The 17,967-nt window shown below is 37.2% G+C and overlaps 1 protein-coding gene and 1 long non-coding RNA gene across 8 annotated transcripts; both read right to left on the bottom strand.

Annotated features, from left to right (window-relative positions):
• Nucleotides 1-2,703: 2,703 nt before the first annotated feature.
• LOC143884008 (uncharacterized) lies at nucleotides 2,704-3,661 on the bottom strand. The gene is made up of 2 exons (XR_013252631.1): nucleotides 3,468-3,661; nucleotides 2,704-3,019 (listed from the first exon to the last, which is right to left on the bottom strand). It is a non-coding gene; the product is annotated as an uncharacterized LOC143884008 (long non-coding RNA).
• Nucleotides 3,662-6,821: 3,160 nt separating this feature from the next.
• On the bottom strand, nucleotides 6,822-17,514 carry LOC143863815 (transcription factor bHLH7-like). 7 transcript variants are annotated; one of them, XM_077374683.1, is made up of 9 exons: nucleotides 17,362-17,514; nucleotides 14,188-14,551; nucleotides 13,982-14,059; nucleotides 13,659-13,814; nucleotides 13,173-13,238; nucleotides 10,316-10,381; nucleotides 9,157-9,216; nucleotides 8,767-8,865; nucleotides 6,822-7,251 (listed from the first exon to the last, which is right to left on the bottom strand). In XM_077374683.1, the coding sequence occupies exons 2-9, from the start codon at nucleotides 14,515-14,517 to the stop codon at nucleotides 7,084-7,086; spliced, it is 1,023 nt and encodes a 340-aa protein (XP_077230798.1). In that variant the 5' UTR covers nucleotides 14,518-14,551; nucleotides 17,362-17,514; the 3' UTR covers nucleotides 6,822-7,083. The 7 variants fall into 7 exon arrangements, with proteins under 7 accessions (XP_077230798.1, XP_077230872.1, XP_077230736.1 ...); XM_077374757.1 differs by having other exon boundaries at nucleotides 14,188-14,569; nucleotides 17,362-17,467; XM_077374621.1 differs by lacking the exon at nucleotides 17,362-17,514 and adding an exon at nucleotides 16,728-17,195.
• Between the last annotated feature and the right edge of the window lie 453 nt (nucleotides 17,515-17,967).

The following is a 17,967-nucleotide window of genomic DNA, read 5'->3' as shown; positions in this document are numbered from 1 at the left end:
TTTGGAAAATAAAAACAAAAGTGAAATTGACCAACGATTTGGTCACTTCTACAGCAGTTTTTTCTTCCTTTCTTTCTTTGTTTTATTTTCACATTTTGTGGGGATTGGAGTTTGATCACTTTCTTGTCTTCTTGCACACGTGTCACAACATGGGATAGCATTATGTGGTTCTCATTTGATTGTCTGTAGCCTAAAAAATCATTCCAGTAGTCCATATCGATCAACTTTAGTCCATTGTTCATGATACAGCTGGAAAGCATTGAAACATGCTTATATTTTTTGTCGGATATGTTGAGAAAATCTGCCGGGCAAATCCGATCCAATTGTACACAAATTAAATGGAAAGTAAAATAAACGAGCAAGCCACAAGATGAATACCAATATTTTACGTGGTTTGGCCAAGCCTACTCCACGGACAAGAAACATGATCTTCCACTATGAAAAAACAATATACAAGGATCAGAATGGATTAATCTCAAACTCGCAACCCTTTACTTGAGTCTCAAGCCAAGACCGTACAAGAGAGTAACCCAAGAGAAAACCCCGAGAGATACCTGAGAAAAACCCCAAGGAAAAACCCAAGAAGAAAACCCGCCTTTTCTCCTTCTTTCTCTCTCTCACCATGAAGCAGCCGACACACTCCAAGCCCTCCCTTGTGGCAGCCAACACACCACAAGAGTCTCACGCAACAACCCTCTTGCCATTCTCACAAGAGAGAACAACCGAAACCCTCTTATTTATAGGTTTTTACAAAGGGCGATGATATTTTCACCCTCCTGCATTACGCATGCGCCCTCCTTATAACGTGATTTGACATTAAAAAAAAGCGTTAAAGTTACTCACTTTTCACGTCAAATCACATTACAAAGGGAGCGCATGCCTAATGCAGGGGGAGTGAAAATGCCATCTCCCTTTTGCAAAACCCACAAAAAAGACACTTTATATTTTCATGTTTTGCCTTCTCTTTCCGTTTCCTCTTGGATTAGGAAACAAGGCAACTTTCCCAACAGGATAGTACGAGCCAGAGTTTTCTGGCATTGCACCTTTTAACATTAGGTATAGCATAGGAATGGCTTAAAACAATTATGAGCGGGCCCCATATGCATGAGTTGATGGAAACTACGAAGCATAGCAATACAATGCATCCAAGCCGCATATGATCATTCCCCTATATACGGAGCATTGGGATTCGCGAGAGATGAAAAGGAGAGAGAGAGAGAGAGAGAGAGAGAGTGAGTGATGGCATGTGGAATGGAGGAAGGGGCTGGTTGGGAAGGGAATTTCACGAACTTTAGAGGGACTCGACTGTAACAGTTAAGAGAAGGAAAGACTGTAACAGTTAAGAGAAGGAAAGGGAGAGTATCCGCATCACAATGGTATTGCTATATAGATATAGATATAGATAGTGCTATAGATATAGCAAGTGCTGGGACAAAGTGGTTTGGTGGATGAACAAATTTGTTTAGTGCAAAGAAAGAGTAGGCAAGGCTAGCCGAAGCTTTCTCTTAAAGACTTTAATTTCCCCACTTATGTAGGTGGCTACCAGGAAATAAGTCATGAGGATATAATGCCTACACCAAGAACAAGGGCTGCACCCCAAGTTCAAAACAACCAGTACACCCTTGAAAAAAACGAGAAATATAGGAGTAAACATCTTTCACAGCAACTGTCTTTTGAATGGAAATATCATTTCACAAAAATGGAAGTGACTCTTTGAAAAATCTCATTTTTCTATTTTACAATATAAAATATTTTAAAAATATCCAACAGCAAGTGCTTGTCATAGCATCATTTCCCCTTAAAAAACAAAAAATTTCTTGTCTAACAACCGGCTATCTGTATTTGTACCCAAAAAAATCTTGTTGTCACAGTCATGTACAAGTCAATCCATTTTTACATTTACCCAAAAAATCTTAATTGAGACTGTTTATTTACTTTTGTACTTTGCTTTGTTTCACCAGAAACCAATCACAAGAAATAGGGGAGATGAAAATGTTGTCTATTATTGTAGTGATCGAGGATGAAGACAAATCACCCAATTGCCTTCCAAATATGACAAAACAGATTGCTATCATCTTGTCCCCATTAGTTGCATCGCCTCTCCCTCATGACAAAGTTTTATTTAAAAAAATTTTGAATTAATTTTGGGAAATGATATGAGCACAACCATGTTTTAATAATTGCACTAACTCAGCTTGTCTTTTCTTTTTTAATGGGCTTGTCATAGCTTTTTGGGAACCGTAATGACTTTCAACCTCTAAGTTTGTGTACTTAAAAAAGCTGAGTCTGTGCAATTATTAAAACATGGTTGTGCTGATATCATTTTCCTCAATTTTTTTTTTCGAATTTTCTCCATTCCATTTCCAAAATAATCAGATTAGGAATCAAAATAGGATACGGATTCCAATTCCTAATTCGGGCAATTCAAACACACCCAAATAACCGAAGTTTAATAATAAGAATACCCTAACTTAATACTCAAAGTTTAACTTTAAGTCAAACATTCGGTTTGAGGCTCACAATCAGCTAGCACAATCTAAGACGAACAAGGCCTTGAGATTATGACAATCGATTGTGAGTCCAAAACCAAATATTGGACTCATGTTTTATTCCAATAATAGGTTTTTGAATCACAATCGATTGTCATAATCTTAAACGAACAAGGCCTAAGAGGAATGTCAGGACGAACCTGACACAACTGTGTTCTCCTGTCGGTTTTCCAATATGAAATATAATATGTCCAGAGTTAAATAACAAAAACATGAAAAATCAAATTAATTAGCCCAACAACACCTTACTGGCAATCACTAATCTTCATTTCTTATTACTCGCGCCCAATTAATCCTAAACCCCTCCTTCACATTCAAATCTCACTTGGCACGTGTCACTAACTTTGACCTGGAAATCATGCGCCCGCGAAATGAGGAACACCGGCAAACGACGCAACAACCGGCAAATGCACCAACTATCCAAGGCTTTCAGCCACCTGCAACAATTCTCGGTTTCACCTCCATGATACCTGTTGAAGTATAAATGATTAAATAGCACTAACTCCAACTCCAACAGCTTAAGCTTTTAGAGTAATTGGTTGTTTCACATGGTATCAGAGCTATAATTTCTGGGGTTCTAAACTCAAAACTCCTTGATATTAAAAGTCCACGTGTATGGCCAATCCAAAAAAAGAGGGGCCACACGTGAGGGGGAGTATTGAAGTATAAATGATTAAAATATTAAATAACACCAACTCCAAGGGCTTAAGCTTTTGGAGTAATTTGTTGCTTCACATGGTATCAGGGCAATATCTTCTGGGTTCAAAACTTACAACTCCTTGATATTAAAAGTCCACGTGTAAGGCCAATCCAAAAAAAGAGGAGCCACATGTGAGGGGGAGTGTTGAAGTATAAATGATTAAATAACACCAACTCCAACGGCTTAAGGTGTTGGAGTAATTGGTTGTTTCACAATACCTGTGTCTATGTTGTCTATGGTGGCTATCTTGGCTAGACTCTACCGGAATTATACTGCAAGCTTGGGTTGCCAGGGCAAACTGAAAGCGGCAGAGCGGCGGAGGCCCCCCACGTGTGAGCTTGGGTAAGAGTATTAGAGAGAGTGTTAGGATTGATAGAAATGTTTTCATCACACTCTTCATTTCTTATGTTAATTTCTTAAGGTAAGTCCTCTTGGGTTTGCTACTTGGTTATATATGTACATAGAGACAGAGAGAGAGAGAGAGAGAGAGAGAGAGAGATGAGAGGGCATGTGAAGTGCATGAGTACATGTTTTTAGTGTGAGGATTAGAAATGGAGGTTTAGGTTTGGAAGGGAAGAAAGGTTTCTCATGCAACTAGTTTGATGTTTGGTTGTGCTTTGTTGCGGAATATAGGTTGGCTCTCTTTGGCAAATTAACCACTTTCCACCCACGTTCACATCATTTTCACCCGTCTTCTTTGTCCATTTTAATAAAAAAACATTCTAATGAATCGAAGAATTTCAGAGCAATGCGTGAAATTGAAGGGTGCACAAACGGGTAGACTCTCCCTATCAGTAATTATCAATAATCAATAGTGTTTAGTGTTTATTGATAATGATTTGCGCTTTCGTAGCATGTTTTGGTCATTTTTTTCTAAATTACTCCAAAACATAGGCTTGGTGAGCCACCATGAGTGCAGTCTATATCCTGGCCCTACCATGATTCAATGATCCTAAGCTGTTGATCGAGGGTGGCAAAATTCTTATCAGCTTACTGTTTGTTTTCTATGGCCCTGTTGGTTTGGGATTTTGATAACCGATTGTGAGTCCAAAACTGACTATTGGGCTCAAAATTAAGGCCCTGTTCGTTTCGTTTTTTAGAATTGATTTTGAGTTCAAAAGTGAGTATTGAACTCAAAACTAAAGCCAATTTTAGGTCCGATAATCAGTTGTGGGCTCAAATTTTATGCTCAAAACCCAAAGCGGGCCCTAAACAATGGCAACGTTTAGCCCAATAATCGGTTTTGGACTCACAATTGGCTCTCAAAATCCACTATGTTTTCTCACGAAAAGTTTAAAAATCGATTATTTGCAGGCATGATATCATCACCCACTGTTTTCTACATTGTCCAAACCGATCATATCAACTATCTCAGTCATGAAACAAGTATTTGGGGTAGATTGTCGTCGTTTACACAGTAGTTTTAGTAACCGATTGTGAGCCCATTTGGGGTCACAATCGGTTCTCAAAATCCAAAACAAACAGGGCCTTGGGAAATTTTAACTCAAATAATCAGTTTTGGGCTCACAACCGGTTCTTAAAATCCAAAACAAACAGGACAAAATGATGGATAGTAATTCTCAGTTCTCCTCATGTTGGCAAAGTTATGGTTTCGGTGGGCCCCAGTTCATCATAAATATAATTTAGAAAAAAACAAAAAGAAGAAAAAAGAATATAGATTTAATTCAACATGGCCCACCAGGACCAGAATATTTTGAAGCAGTGAATGTGGTTGGTTCTCATTTGCTTCTCACACAAGGCATATCTCATTAACTCATGCAATATATAGAAATAGAAACTGGCAAAGAATAGAAGAGTGTATTCCCTCCAGAAAGGAGAAATGTGAAGCACTTCCATGGAGTATCTGTGTTTGCATGCTTGTCCTGACCAATCCAAGAGTCGGAGATTAAGCACAAGGGTCTGGAATCTCACAGAGAGGCCCATAGATCTGCAGATAAGGGTTGGATCTTTGTTGAAGAAGGCTCATACCTTGAAACCAGGGAGGTCAAAGAGGCTGAAATGCAAGGCCATCTACAAAGCTTACATGCCTGGTTTGGGTGGTGGCAATAACAATTTCTACAATGAGGGAACAAGCCAACCATATGTTTGGGTACATTATTGTGTAAGTGATTTCTCCAGGATGGTGAAGCAACAATATATCAGTCTTGATGATTTGAGGGATTGCTCAGAGATTAGGATCTATAGGGATTACAGCAAAGATTGTATCCTTGTGCAGAAGAAGCCTAGGCCCGATTTCTGTTGAATATATTCAGAAATGCTATTACTTTGATTCACTTTTGTTTTTTCTCTGTTTTTATGCAGTTTGATTGGGTTGCTGGCTTGATAGAAAATTGGCATCTTCTCTTCCTTTTCTTTTTTTTTGGTTTTTTTCTCAAGAAGTTTAATGAAATTTGGATGTGATTGTATTTTGATTTGTCAAAGTTATGGGTGTGCTTAGATTTTAAGATTGCTAGTCTTGTGAAAAACAAGCAGCATTCTTATCTTATTACCCTTTTCTACAACTTTTGATTTTAATATGCAAGTATTAATCACACAAACTGTTTAACCACAAGGAACATTTCAATTGTTCTTCTAAATTTTTAAAAATTCTGATAGATTACATGCTAAATAATGTATCACAGCAGTGGTTAAGTTTCAGGGGTGGCTGGAGTCTTCCTGGGTTTTCCTCTTGGAACTTCTTCTTTTAACGTATAGATCAAAGAAAGACTAGTATATTATACATGCGGCATTTATTACAGAGGCTGGTGTTGCCTAGGCTACCACTTGTTTTGGTCTTTGCTACCCTACACCTCTATTTTATGTATAATACATTTGTTGGTTCATATTTCATAGGAGCAACAGGAAATGATTTCAGCGCTCCAATGTTTTGATAAACATGGGCTCCCATGTTTGTCGTGTAGTATTTAAAGATCTGTCAGAGGAATATTACGGTTCTCAAAAAGCTCTTAAAGCACTTTAAGCACTACACGACAAACATGGGAGCGCATGTTTATCAAAACATTGGAGCGCTGAAATCATTTCCCTAAAAAGATTCTAGAAAGTAAAAACAAGAGATGGGCGGCACGTATCAAAAATAGGAGAAACAAAACATCACATGCGAAGAAAGAAAATGAAGCCTGCATATCCTCATTGCTGGAAGGGATGGGACTCGTAGCATTCCATGAGAAGAAAAAGAAAGTGTGGCGCTACCAATTATCCCAAAACTAATTGGTGATGGCGCTACGAATTATCCCAAAACTAATTGGTGATGTGAAAGGTGCAACCGTCTTTATTGTGCAGCACAATCGCAATGTCCGGGGGGGAGCACATAGGCCTAAGACCACGTGGCCAACCACAGATCTGGGTCTAGCACCCAAGCCCACGGGGCATTGCTGGCAAACAACCCTAGGACCACGCGACCAGACTTCGATCTGGGTCCTAGCACCCAAGCCAACAGAAAAGCACCAAGGGCCATTCAAAGCTGGAAGACAGGGAGAGGGGTGTTGGATTCAGGCAGAAAAATCATCTGTTCAGTTGGCAACGCTCAATTTCAAAACCCAAGCACAAGAAAGCATAAAAAAAACACTAAAAAATTTTACCTGCAAATATTGGACATGATTGGACCTCTGACTCTATACAGTAACATTTATCTAAAATCTGTTTAGATTGACCAAAATTGCCAGCTTCATGTAGCTGTCGGGTACTATATGTAAATGTATCAGAGTAGCCTGGTTATATGAGAGATCAAATTCAAAACATGGAAGGAGTTCTTAATTTCTGAGAAAAGACACCTGTTCTTCAATCCAAGAGGCATGAGCTTATCAGTGAGCACCTCTAGTTGGTTTGGAGGAAGTCATGCTCTGAGGTCACGGGCATGAGATAGAGACCCTTACTCTCCAAAAGTTGGATTGCTGCCGGCATTTTGGATTCCATTATCTGTCCCATCAATTCTCCAAGAGGCTCACTCTCCATCAGATCATGGAGCAGGTAGTGACCATATCCCTGCAGATGATAAAAAAATTCAAGAAAATAAATAAGTTCCCTATCTCTAAATAACATGGAAAATAAATCCTAAAACTAAATACCATGGAAATAAAAATTTTAGAAACTAAATAATATGAAAATAAATCCCTAAAAAGTCATAATGGGCAAATATTCCTCTTAATGGCCTACAATTCGTATCACTTCGTTAGCAACAGAGGAACTCAAAAAGAACAATAGAAGAATGAAGAAAGAAATTTTGCCGGGAAAGAATTTGTTCAAGTTTTTGACCTTAGGAGTGCATGAATTTCAGCAAATTTTAGCATGGAATGCTAGAGGTACCAGTGCAACCTTATAATCCGTACATTTTGAATACAAACTCAACTATGTTTCTCCCCTAACTTGCATTTGGTCCAACAAATTTTAAACCTGAGAGATTACACTAGCATCTGTAAGTCACATTTAAGCTTCTAAAGTAATCTACAACCTACCTCATAATTTGTAAACAACAATTTTAACTCCAAACAAAGTCAACCTTCCGGAACCTATTTCTTGATAGCAGAATTTTATAACATGATTCATCCCAAAAATTGTTCCAATTCCTTCGTACAAAATATGTAATTGGGCCACACATTTATTACAAGACTTGAAAGGCCACAAAAAAAACTCATCTCCATTTTCTCTTGGGAATTTCTTCTCACGACATTCATTTTCGCCCTCCAAAGTGTGCAACTTGGCACATTGGCTTCCATTTTGGGCCTGTAAATACTACTTTTGAAGAGTACTTAGAGATATACAATATCTATCTCTATAACATTCAACAAGTTAAACTCTAAAAAAAGCTAAAAGCTTGATTAATGACTAGGATAGGAAGCTCAAAGACTAGGGTAGGTGTTCAGGACTGAGGAGAGAGAATTTAGAACTGTATCTTGGATTTGTTAACAAATCAGGAACAGTTTCAAGAAAAGGGTGCGGGACTGGAGTAATGGTTGTGTATAGGATGGGAAATAGACTGGTCAGAATGTGTAAAAAGGGTTAGGGTTCACTGGGTAGCAGGGAGAAGGGGACTGTTAATTGGCAGAAAACACAGGTTTTAATTTCATGCAGGGATTAAAGAATTGAAACACAAGAGATTAAGCAAGGAGAAGGGAAAGAACACAACTAAAATCACTCTAATGTTTCAGTTGCACCTGGGGTAGAGTATTACACTCCAGCGCTCATGGCTGCAGCAGCTGAAAATATCTTCAAATTATATCCCTCAAAGGGATATAGGCCTTACATATTTATAAGCAAAATAAACCCCACGAAAGTTTTGTTGTGGGCTCTTAGGACGCTAATCCTGCTCTACTTCAAAACAATAAAAGTCAATCTCAAGCTGCCACAGACAAGGCTAAGCTTGGACTTTTTCAAACAAAATATTCTCCGAAAAATTCAAATCTTATTTGTCTAGGACTTGGACTCTTTCATTGACTAAACATGAAAGAATGGAACTCCTTATTGCAATAGAAGTCTAACCCACAAAAATTTGAACCCTACCTTATGTTGAAAGCATATGGTGGGCCCCCTTGGTTCACTTAAATAGCTGCCAAATGGGGCTATGGAGTTGAGTCGTTGTTGTCTCCCTCGGTACTCCAGCTAGAAAAGTCGAAATTTGCGGGAACATAAACTTGTATGTGCTTATGTAAAAACTTTTTAATAAGGAATATACATTACAGTCATTCCTGTTGAAACGGAACAGAATTGATAAGACTTACCTAAAATGTAACTTGAGATGGATGTTAAACATTTTCCATAGTATAGGAAAATTATTTGTCCTATTGCCAAAAGAGATTAAGGTCGGAGAAGAAGAATTTTTCTCCTCATCATAGAGTTGGGTGTAAGGTACCTCGATCTGAACTATTCAAAAAAGAAAAAAAAGGAAGATACCTCGATATGAATAAAAGGCTCAGACATTGCCTCGCAGTGCAATCTATTCTGACTCAAGACCTGCAAAATTGGTCAACACTTAAATTTGTTATAAAAGGGATAAGAGCGAGATAATGAGGGCTACAACTATTCGTTCTTTAACACATGCACAATAAATATATTATCATAAGACTGTTTTTTACACTATGATAATAAGTGATAGCTATATGCATTTTGTTATACCTTGGACGACTTGTTCTAATTGTTCCTTTTCCACCCATCAAATGAGGAGAAAAGTATACTTCCAGATTATTTAGAATATCCCAATTATGATTAAACTATTGTTATGCTCAGTATGGATAATGAATGAAAAAGTGAATATCAGATGGCATATTCGAGATCATGAAGGACATTTGTGTGTGTGGAGGGTGGATAGGTGGGCAGGGGTGGGGTGGTTTTGTTAAATCCAAACAAGCTAAAAGTCAGTAATGTTTTAGGTGTTAATAGTAACACGACTCTCAGTATAGAGCTAGTTAGTCTTGATATTAACATGCAATAATCATGTTGCCATTTGTAGCGTTAACACCCACAAAACACAAAATATGCAATTATTATTCAAAAGATGATAAATTTTGTTTATCATCTATAGCTTTTATGTTAGGGAACCACGGTGTTTGTTATATATTCACTTGTCAGATCATCATATCCTGAAAATTAGAACAAGACAATACCAGCCTCAATTATTTATGGGAACTTGAAATACCTCGCTCCTTTAAAAAATATGCTTAAGAAACCCAATTCATTACATAAATTTAGGGATGCTAATGTCAAATCTGTTCCCAGTTTCCTATTTTTGGGTCAAAATAAAATGATACAACTCCACTGCATCACTAAAATCGCATGAGAGATGTTGGAAATGCTTGCTACCTTTTCCCGTTCATCTTAAGTTGGACTAGCTGTATAATTTCTAAATGACCTAGAGTCCTTAATGTATCATAATAACCCGTACAAAATCAACACAGTTGCTTTTAAAATTTACCCAAATGCATGTAATTTCATGAAACAACAATGAACCAAAAACCTTGTTTCTCTAAACAAAATGCGGTTTCCATTTTCATGCTGCCCCACATTACAAAACAGACTCATTTTTGCTAAAGAACCTGTGAGCAAAGAGACCAACCTTAATTTGAAGGTTCAAGAAGTTGAGATGGTCAATAACATCATCCAGCAAAGCATCTTGACCACACTGAACATCCAAAATGGGTTGAAATTAGTATAGGGAAGCAGGAAAGGAATATATTTTCTAGGAATGTAACTAAAAAAAAAGAAGAAAAATATGGTGATGCAATAGTTCTTAATAAGACCACTGCCTTGTAGTAGTTTAGATCAACAAGTAGTAGTCACTAGTTCTGATGTCTAAATATGATGAAAACTAGCTCTACCAGTGAAACCCACACAAGAAACTTGCATAATAGTGCTTGAGAGGGATAAAGGACTTGAAGGATACCCAACTCAGATAATTGGAGCTAGAAGCATAAAACTTAGAAAATGAAATTCATGAACTGCTCTGTACGAATTTCTGCTGTCGTATATATACATACATAAATATATAGAGATATATAGGAGGGAGGGGGGGTGCTGATACATAAATATCTGAAGTTAAATTTTGATGGGTCTAGTTTGGGGAACCCCGGGCCAGCTGAAATTTGGGGGAGTCCAAAGAAACGAGGCAGGGGAGGTTCTTTGGGTGCTAAATATAGCATTTTTATCATGACATTTTGATAAAATAACAAAATCCCGAAATAGTCCCGAGATTTTAAAAATATAGAGATATTTTCATTTTTATCATAAAATACTGCGATAATATCACGATGTTATTCCGAATTTTTTACGATTTTATTATTTTATATTTTTTTCTTAAATTTTATATATTTATATATTTTTTAAATAATTTTATTTTATCGTTTTTTCCCAATATAAACCTGAAAAAATAAATAATAAATAATATCCCGAGATTTTCCCTTGCCGAGAAAATCCTGAAAATGATATTTGTGACAGAGTTTGGGCGTTTGCGGGCCCCATTGGCATTGTGGATGCTAGTGAGGCAGAGGTGAGTATAGTGCACCAAGGTATGAAGCTTTTAGATATGGAAAACTTCGATAAAGTTGTGGTTGAAGGGGATTCCTTAAACGTCATCCATTGGATCTCTGGCTCCAATGATCATCCACGGTGCTTTGATAGGTTCTTTGATGAGATTCATGATCGGACTGGGTCCCCATCTATAGCTTTCCATCATGTTAGAAGATCAGCAAACGGTGTGGCGGATAGGCTTTCCATGGAGGGAGTGGTAAAGTGTTAGAAAGTTTCGATTCTTTGCCTCTTTGAGTTTAATCTCCTATGATAGTTTTATTGCTTTTCTTTGTGAGACCTGTTCCCTGTTCTTCTATCAACCATCTCGGTCTCTTTTGATTATAAATTTGTTACCATTCAAAAAAAAAAAGTTTTGTTGGAGTCATTGGGATCATTCTATATTTACATGGAGATAGGATACAAACTATTTTGATACTACTTGTGTATGTTGATGATATTATTTTCAAAAGTAATGATCAGAGAAGCATTGATGCTTTGAAGAGGTATTTGCAATAACATGTGCAAACCAAAGATTCGAGGCAATTGAAATATTTTCTTGGAATTGAAATGGCAAGGTCAAAGTCTACTATCACCCCAACAAAAAAAAAAGTCTAGTATCATCCTATCACAAAGCATGTGTCATTGACTTAGTGTCAGAGAAAGGTGTGTTAGGAGCAAAGCTTATTGATACTCGTATGGATCTTAGTATCAAATTATTAAATGGTAAGGGAGATATGTTTGAGGATCCTGGCAGGTGTCATCACCTCGTTGAAAGGATTATTTACTTAATGAATATATATTCTAATATTGCATTTGTCGTAAGTGTAGAAATTAATTTTATGCATGTTCCTACTGTTGATCATTGGGATGCGGTTCGACGTATTCTAAAAGACATAAAGGGTGCATCAGATAGAAGAATTTTATTTAAGAATAACAGTTTGAGAGTGGAAAGTTTTTCTGAAGCAAATTGAGTTGGATGACCTAACAAATGTTCAACTACGATATATTGTACCTTTGTCGGAGGAATCTAATTAGTTGCTCGCTCTAATGCGTAGGCAAAGTATAGTGTGATGGCTCACAAAGCATATGAGTTGGTGCGGTTGAGGACTCTTACGAAAGAGATGCTTGACGAGCCAGTGAAGATGTTCTCTGATAACTACGTAACTACTTATACTGTTAATAATCCAGTATTCCATGAGTGAACTAAGCACATTCAAAAAAAACTAAGCACATTGAAATCTTCATTTTGCTCATGAAAAGTTTATTAGCAAATTAATATCTACTCTATAGATCACCTGACAGATATACTCATAAAGACACTCTGTGGTAGTCAGTTTAGCATTTTTATTCCAAGCTGGAGGTGGATAAAATAAAATCAGATATGTGCAATAGCTTGGGGAGGTATTTTAAGAGTTAGGGAAGTTTAAGTAGCTCTTTTATTGCTCTTTATGTTTCTTTATGTTATTAATGAAAAATTAGGATGGGGCCCACCATTATGGATGGCCCAATGGCATACTTATAATTCCATTAAAAAACGGCATCCTTGTAATTTGTTTCTACGCATGATATCTATAGGATTTTATGGGAATCGTGATAGTAGATTTCAAATGCCAAAAGCTCCATCTTCTCTCATTTTCCTTCTTTCCCTCTCTTTTCTCTAAGTAAATCTCCATGACTTGGGTGGTCTCCTGAGTCTTCTCCAAGTGATTTCTTCTTTCTTTTCACTCAACACATTACAAACATGTGCAAGAATATATCTCAACTAAATTGGAGCACCCCAAAAAAGAATAAAGGTAGTTCTTTCCATAATAAATATACAATGCTTCGCAGAAAGAGAAACTGATCCTTGAGTTATAGTCAACAAGTCAGTAGGATATTTAAGCTTTCAATGCATCTAAAATTATCACCTTCTCAGAATCTGGAATAAGTTCTCGGAATGCTTTTAGCGCTTTAGCAATCCTTGCTCTGCGGACCTGCCATCAGAAACTACAGGTTAGGGGAAACTCTATAAAATGGAATGGTTCGAGGGAACAGTAAGGAAATGCAAGGATTTAAAATTCGGTTTCAGTGTCGGTTTCAGCCACCACTGAAATCGAAATATTTCAGTTTCGGTGGAAATTTTGACTGAAATCATGTAAAATTCAGTAAAAAATTTCAGTATTTTTAAAAAGTTCAGTGGAAATTTACAAAATTTTGGTCGAGATCTTGTTAATAACCCAAAATTTAGGCACAATTTTGTCGAAATCCTGTAAAAAACAGATTCAATATACATTTGGTGTTGGTTTGGACTGAAACCGAAATATTTCAGCCAAGGAAATGTTCAAACATCAACTTTCAATTATTACGTAGATTGTAGAATTCCATTTAAGGTTCTAAATCAGAAGTTCTCTTACCCGACTACATATAGCATTTCGTACACTGGCCCGGTCTTTTAATGACCTGCAAAATTGTCTGGAAGTCGAACCTGGCCCAGCAACTGTCACCGTTGGATGAAGTTTAGAAACAGTTGATCCTTCTTCATTCGACTTGGGTTTCCATGAAGCATGATCCTGTTGCAAGAATTAATTTATAATGTGGCTATGATAAACTACTAAAAAGGTCCTTAAATACAATTTTTAGAGATAGTGATTGAATCCAGTTGGCAGATTACTTGCTATTGTGTGTGGGGGAAAATAAAAACCATAGTATATAGATAATTGAATAGAAAAAATCATACTTGAACAAGGGTCTGAATTGCTCCTTTCTTGAACTTGTTATGTGATTCTCCTATAGCAAGTGGCCTTAAAAGGGTTGCCTGTTATGGAACATATAGCCATTATACTTCAAATTCCAGATTCTTTGATACAATATACAACAATATAAACAGATATTATATATCTAATAAAAATGATGTTTTTTTAGTAATATTGAATTTTCATATACCATATCTCTTTGAGGTCCAGATAAGCCTTTCCCAGCTTTGATGTTGGCAACTAGTAAAGCAATGCCCTCTGGTATGTCTCCAGCAGGAACAGCACCATGCGGCCTCGGGCATGCATAAAGCAAATCGGCGTGACTGTGAAAGAGTTGGTGCAGGTGAATTTGAGAAAAAAGAGGTTGTGATATAGAACAGATTTTGTTCCTCTCAGCTGCCATGTAGTGGTGTATTAAAGTATCTCTGGATTGGTCATGAATGGCATCATTGACACTCAATCCCCCAGAAACCAATGAGTTCAAATGCAGTGATATCTGGCCGTCACTTACTCTTCTCATATCATCCAATGCACGGAGGTTCGATTGCCAGGAACTACCAAAAATGAATGAACTTTGCATGTATTATTAGGGATACAAGAGCCATGAATTATGAGCACAGATTGCAAGTCACCAGAAAAAAAGATTAGAAAGTGAGGCTACTTGCAAAACTGAAAACAAAAGAGGCAAAACAAAAATAATCAAGAAAACTAAACTACCACTGCACAAAAATCCAAAACAAAGGGATCAATCAATCTAAGAAATCATCATTCAGAGGCATAAAACATATCAGTCCCTTGAGGAAGGAATATGATCGCACAAAAATCCAGAAAAACATAGAAAGGTGTTAAAGTATAAAAGATTAAATAACACCATCTCCAACGGCTTAAGCTTTTGGAGTAATTGGTTGTTTCACATGGTATCAGAGCAAAGGTCCTGAGTTCAACACTCCTTGATATTAAAAATGCACATGCAATGGCTAACCCAAAAAAAGGACCACATGTAGGCCAACCCTAAAAACCCTAGCATAGCAAGATCCAACAGAATGTATGCTTGAGACAAAGGAAACGGACAAAAGTCATGATAGACTCAAAAAATTCCGAAGTCACGACAGGAATTAGAGGGTTGACAAAGAGAAATAAAATTAGAAGTACAGAAGTTGACAAAACCATGCAATCTGCCAACGCATGAGGAAATATTCTGATTCACTTCAGAGTTTGAGAATAAAGCATTCGAATTGTGTTGACATTGTTATAAGCATAGCATCTCTCATAAATAATGGATTAAAATCCTCAATGTAAGCATTTTTTTTGTTTGAAAGACAGCAGAAACTTTATTTACAAAAATGCAAGAATACAAGAGAAGGGTCAAGCTGACACCACCAAGCAAATAGACCATAACAACTCCAACAGAGCAACTTCATACTAGACAACTACAAAAGCACAAACTACAAGAGAGCGTTATCTTGTCCCACAAGAAGATCCGTTCCCCTGTCCACACCCCCACGCCCACCCATTTCCCCTACTCTGTCTCTCTTGGCTATCAAATCTACCACTTCGTTGGCACTTCTCAGGATGTGGTTGCGATAATGTAATATTCTCTACGTAGGCCCAAATTTCCAAAATATATATCAGCTAATCCCCACGGACTGAGACAAAACTTTGCAGCCCAAAGCATCACATTAGAGGAGCCCCCCTTAACCCATAGCGGATCACAGAATTCTCCCTTGAAAAGTCGTATTTTGGCAAGAAAGATGCGTACTTCCACCTCATTGTAATCCTCAGTGCCTATTGGACAAGAAAACCACTTTATGATTTTCTAAAAAACGTCTTACACTATGTTAATGAATCCCATCCAAGAAAAAAAAATGTCTACAGCAAATGACTCTGGCATGACTTTTTTCAGAAATAGTGTAAACACTAAGCTATATAAAGCTACACAACATCTAACAATAAAACCCCCAAAGCATGGTGAACTAAACCAATATTATCTAGAATGTTGTTCGTTCCGGTATGAGGTATGGGAATGGGTACACGGTACGATGAGGGTAAGTTTTGTTGGTTCACAATTTGGGATTACAAGTCGATTTGGAGCGCTAATTCACATCACTGTAGTACTCTCTCTGTGATTTGGACTCAAAATCAATTCTCAAAATCCAAAACGAATAGAGTATAAGGGGATTGGAAAATGTCGAATGAAGTGAACTTTATGAGGAAAGAATACGAAATCATATCAACCGACAAGTTTGGTGAGCTTGAACAACAAGGAAAATGACAAAATTTCAAGAGCACGAGACAATAGAGAAAGCATGATATCAGTGTGTAAATTGTACACCGATCAGTTGGAGGAAAAAGCCCATGTTGATATCTCTCCTTCAAAGTCTGAAAACAACTCTCCTATTTTGGGTATGCTCTCTCTCAGCATATGTTACCATGCATTCTCTTTCTATCTTTTGGGTTGTCATTCTTAGCGATTCGGGTCGCAGACGAACTATGTCTGGGGTTGTGCAACCCGGATCGCCAATTTTAGTTATCTGGGTCGCAAACGAACATGTTTGATCCAGATCACGGGTCGATAGGGCGATAGTACTCCGGTAATACTAAACTAAACAACCACAATTGACATATCACCTTCATCCATTACAACCTTAATAACCAACTCAAAACATATCAAATTTGTTCAAAATATGATTAAGATTGGTGGCCATTGCACAGCCCGAATTGGGTTTTCACCTCAATTTCATCCACATTGTGGCCGTGTACAGTTACTAGAACCCCTTTGACTCTTTGAAAGCGATAAGCCAGAAATCACACTAACCAGATGATCACAAGCTCAGAACCATTGAATCAATAGACTATTACCTATTAAATGTGATTCTACAATCTTCCTAAGCCCTACAATTGATCATCACTAGCATTATTCTACCTTTCCAGTAATAATAAAAGAAAGGGAAATGATATCAGCACAACCATGTTCTGATAATTGCACTAACCCAACTTGTCTTTTATTATATAAAGAACTATCCAGGGTTGAAACAGTTCTAAAAAAGCCCTTATAGACCAATTAAAAAAAGGAAAAGACAAGCTGCATTTGTGCAATTATAAAAGCATGGTTGTGTTGATATCAAACCAAAAAAAAAAAACCCTAGCAGTGCCGATCAAGAGGAAAACGCGAGAACAGAGAAATGCATTTAAATGAAGTAATTCTGTTCACATACAAACAAAAAATAAATAAATAAGTATAAATCATGATTCGATTTTCTTCATTAAGAAAAAAAACCTATTAATCAGAATCGGGATTAAGACTCTGTAAATTTTGACGGGAAAAAATTACTGAGAAAGAGGAAGGAAAATGAAATGGTCTTACAAATTAATGGAGAAGAAGAAGAAGAAGGTTCGGATTTTTAGGGTTTGTGTGAGAAACAAAAGAAAATGAGAAATGAAATTGGGTGTTATTTTTAACTGATTCTTATATAAGGGGCGGTGATAAATTCGCAGTCCCTATAGGATAATTCGCACCCTTGTAACTCGAATTATGTAGTTAACTAATTATGTGTGGCAGACTTCAACGCTTTGAGCGAATTATCCTATAGGGGTGCGAATTTATCATGGTCTTTCTAATAGCTGTGTCTAGTTCCGTACGTGTCAGGCCGTCAGGGTGAAAGACGCTCTACAGAGGGCACGATGTAATGTAATGAGGAGGAGGTATTGTTACTAAAATACCCCTTCTGATTTAAAAAGAGAAATGTTATCAGCACTACTGTATTTTGATGGGGGCACTCTCATTTTATTCAAAGTACGGTATGGCCCGCACCATAAGATGATCCAAACTGTCCATTAGATGGGCCACAGTCTAAATAGGTTGTGCCCCTCTTTAGGATCAACCTATTAGAAATGATTTTTGGGCAAACTATTTACGCTGTGGCACATCTAATGGACGATTTGGATCATCCTGTGGTGCAGGCAATACGGT

This window comes from Tasmannia lanceolata, unplaced genomic scaffold (genome assembly GCF_043159265.1).
Source record: "Tasmannia lanceolata isolate RefF3 unplaced genomic scaffold, GAP_Taslan_0.1 ptg000002l, whole genome shotgun sequence".
Lineage (NCBI taxonomy): Eukaryota > Viridiplantae > Streptophyta > Magnoliopsida > Canellales > Winteraceae > Tasmannia > Tasmannia lanceolata.
The sequence above is the reverse complement of the archived record's forward strand: the minus strand, read 5'-3'. Positions and strand labels throughout refer to the sequence as shown.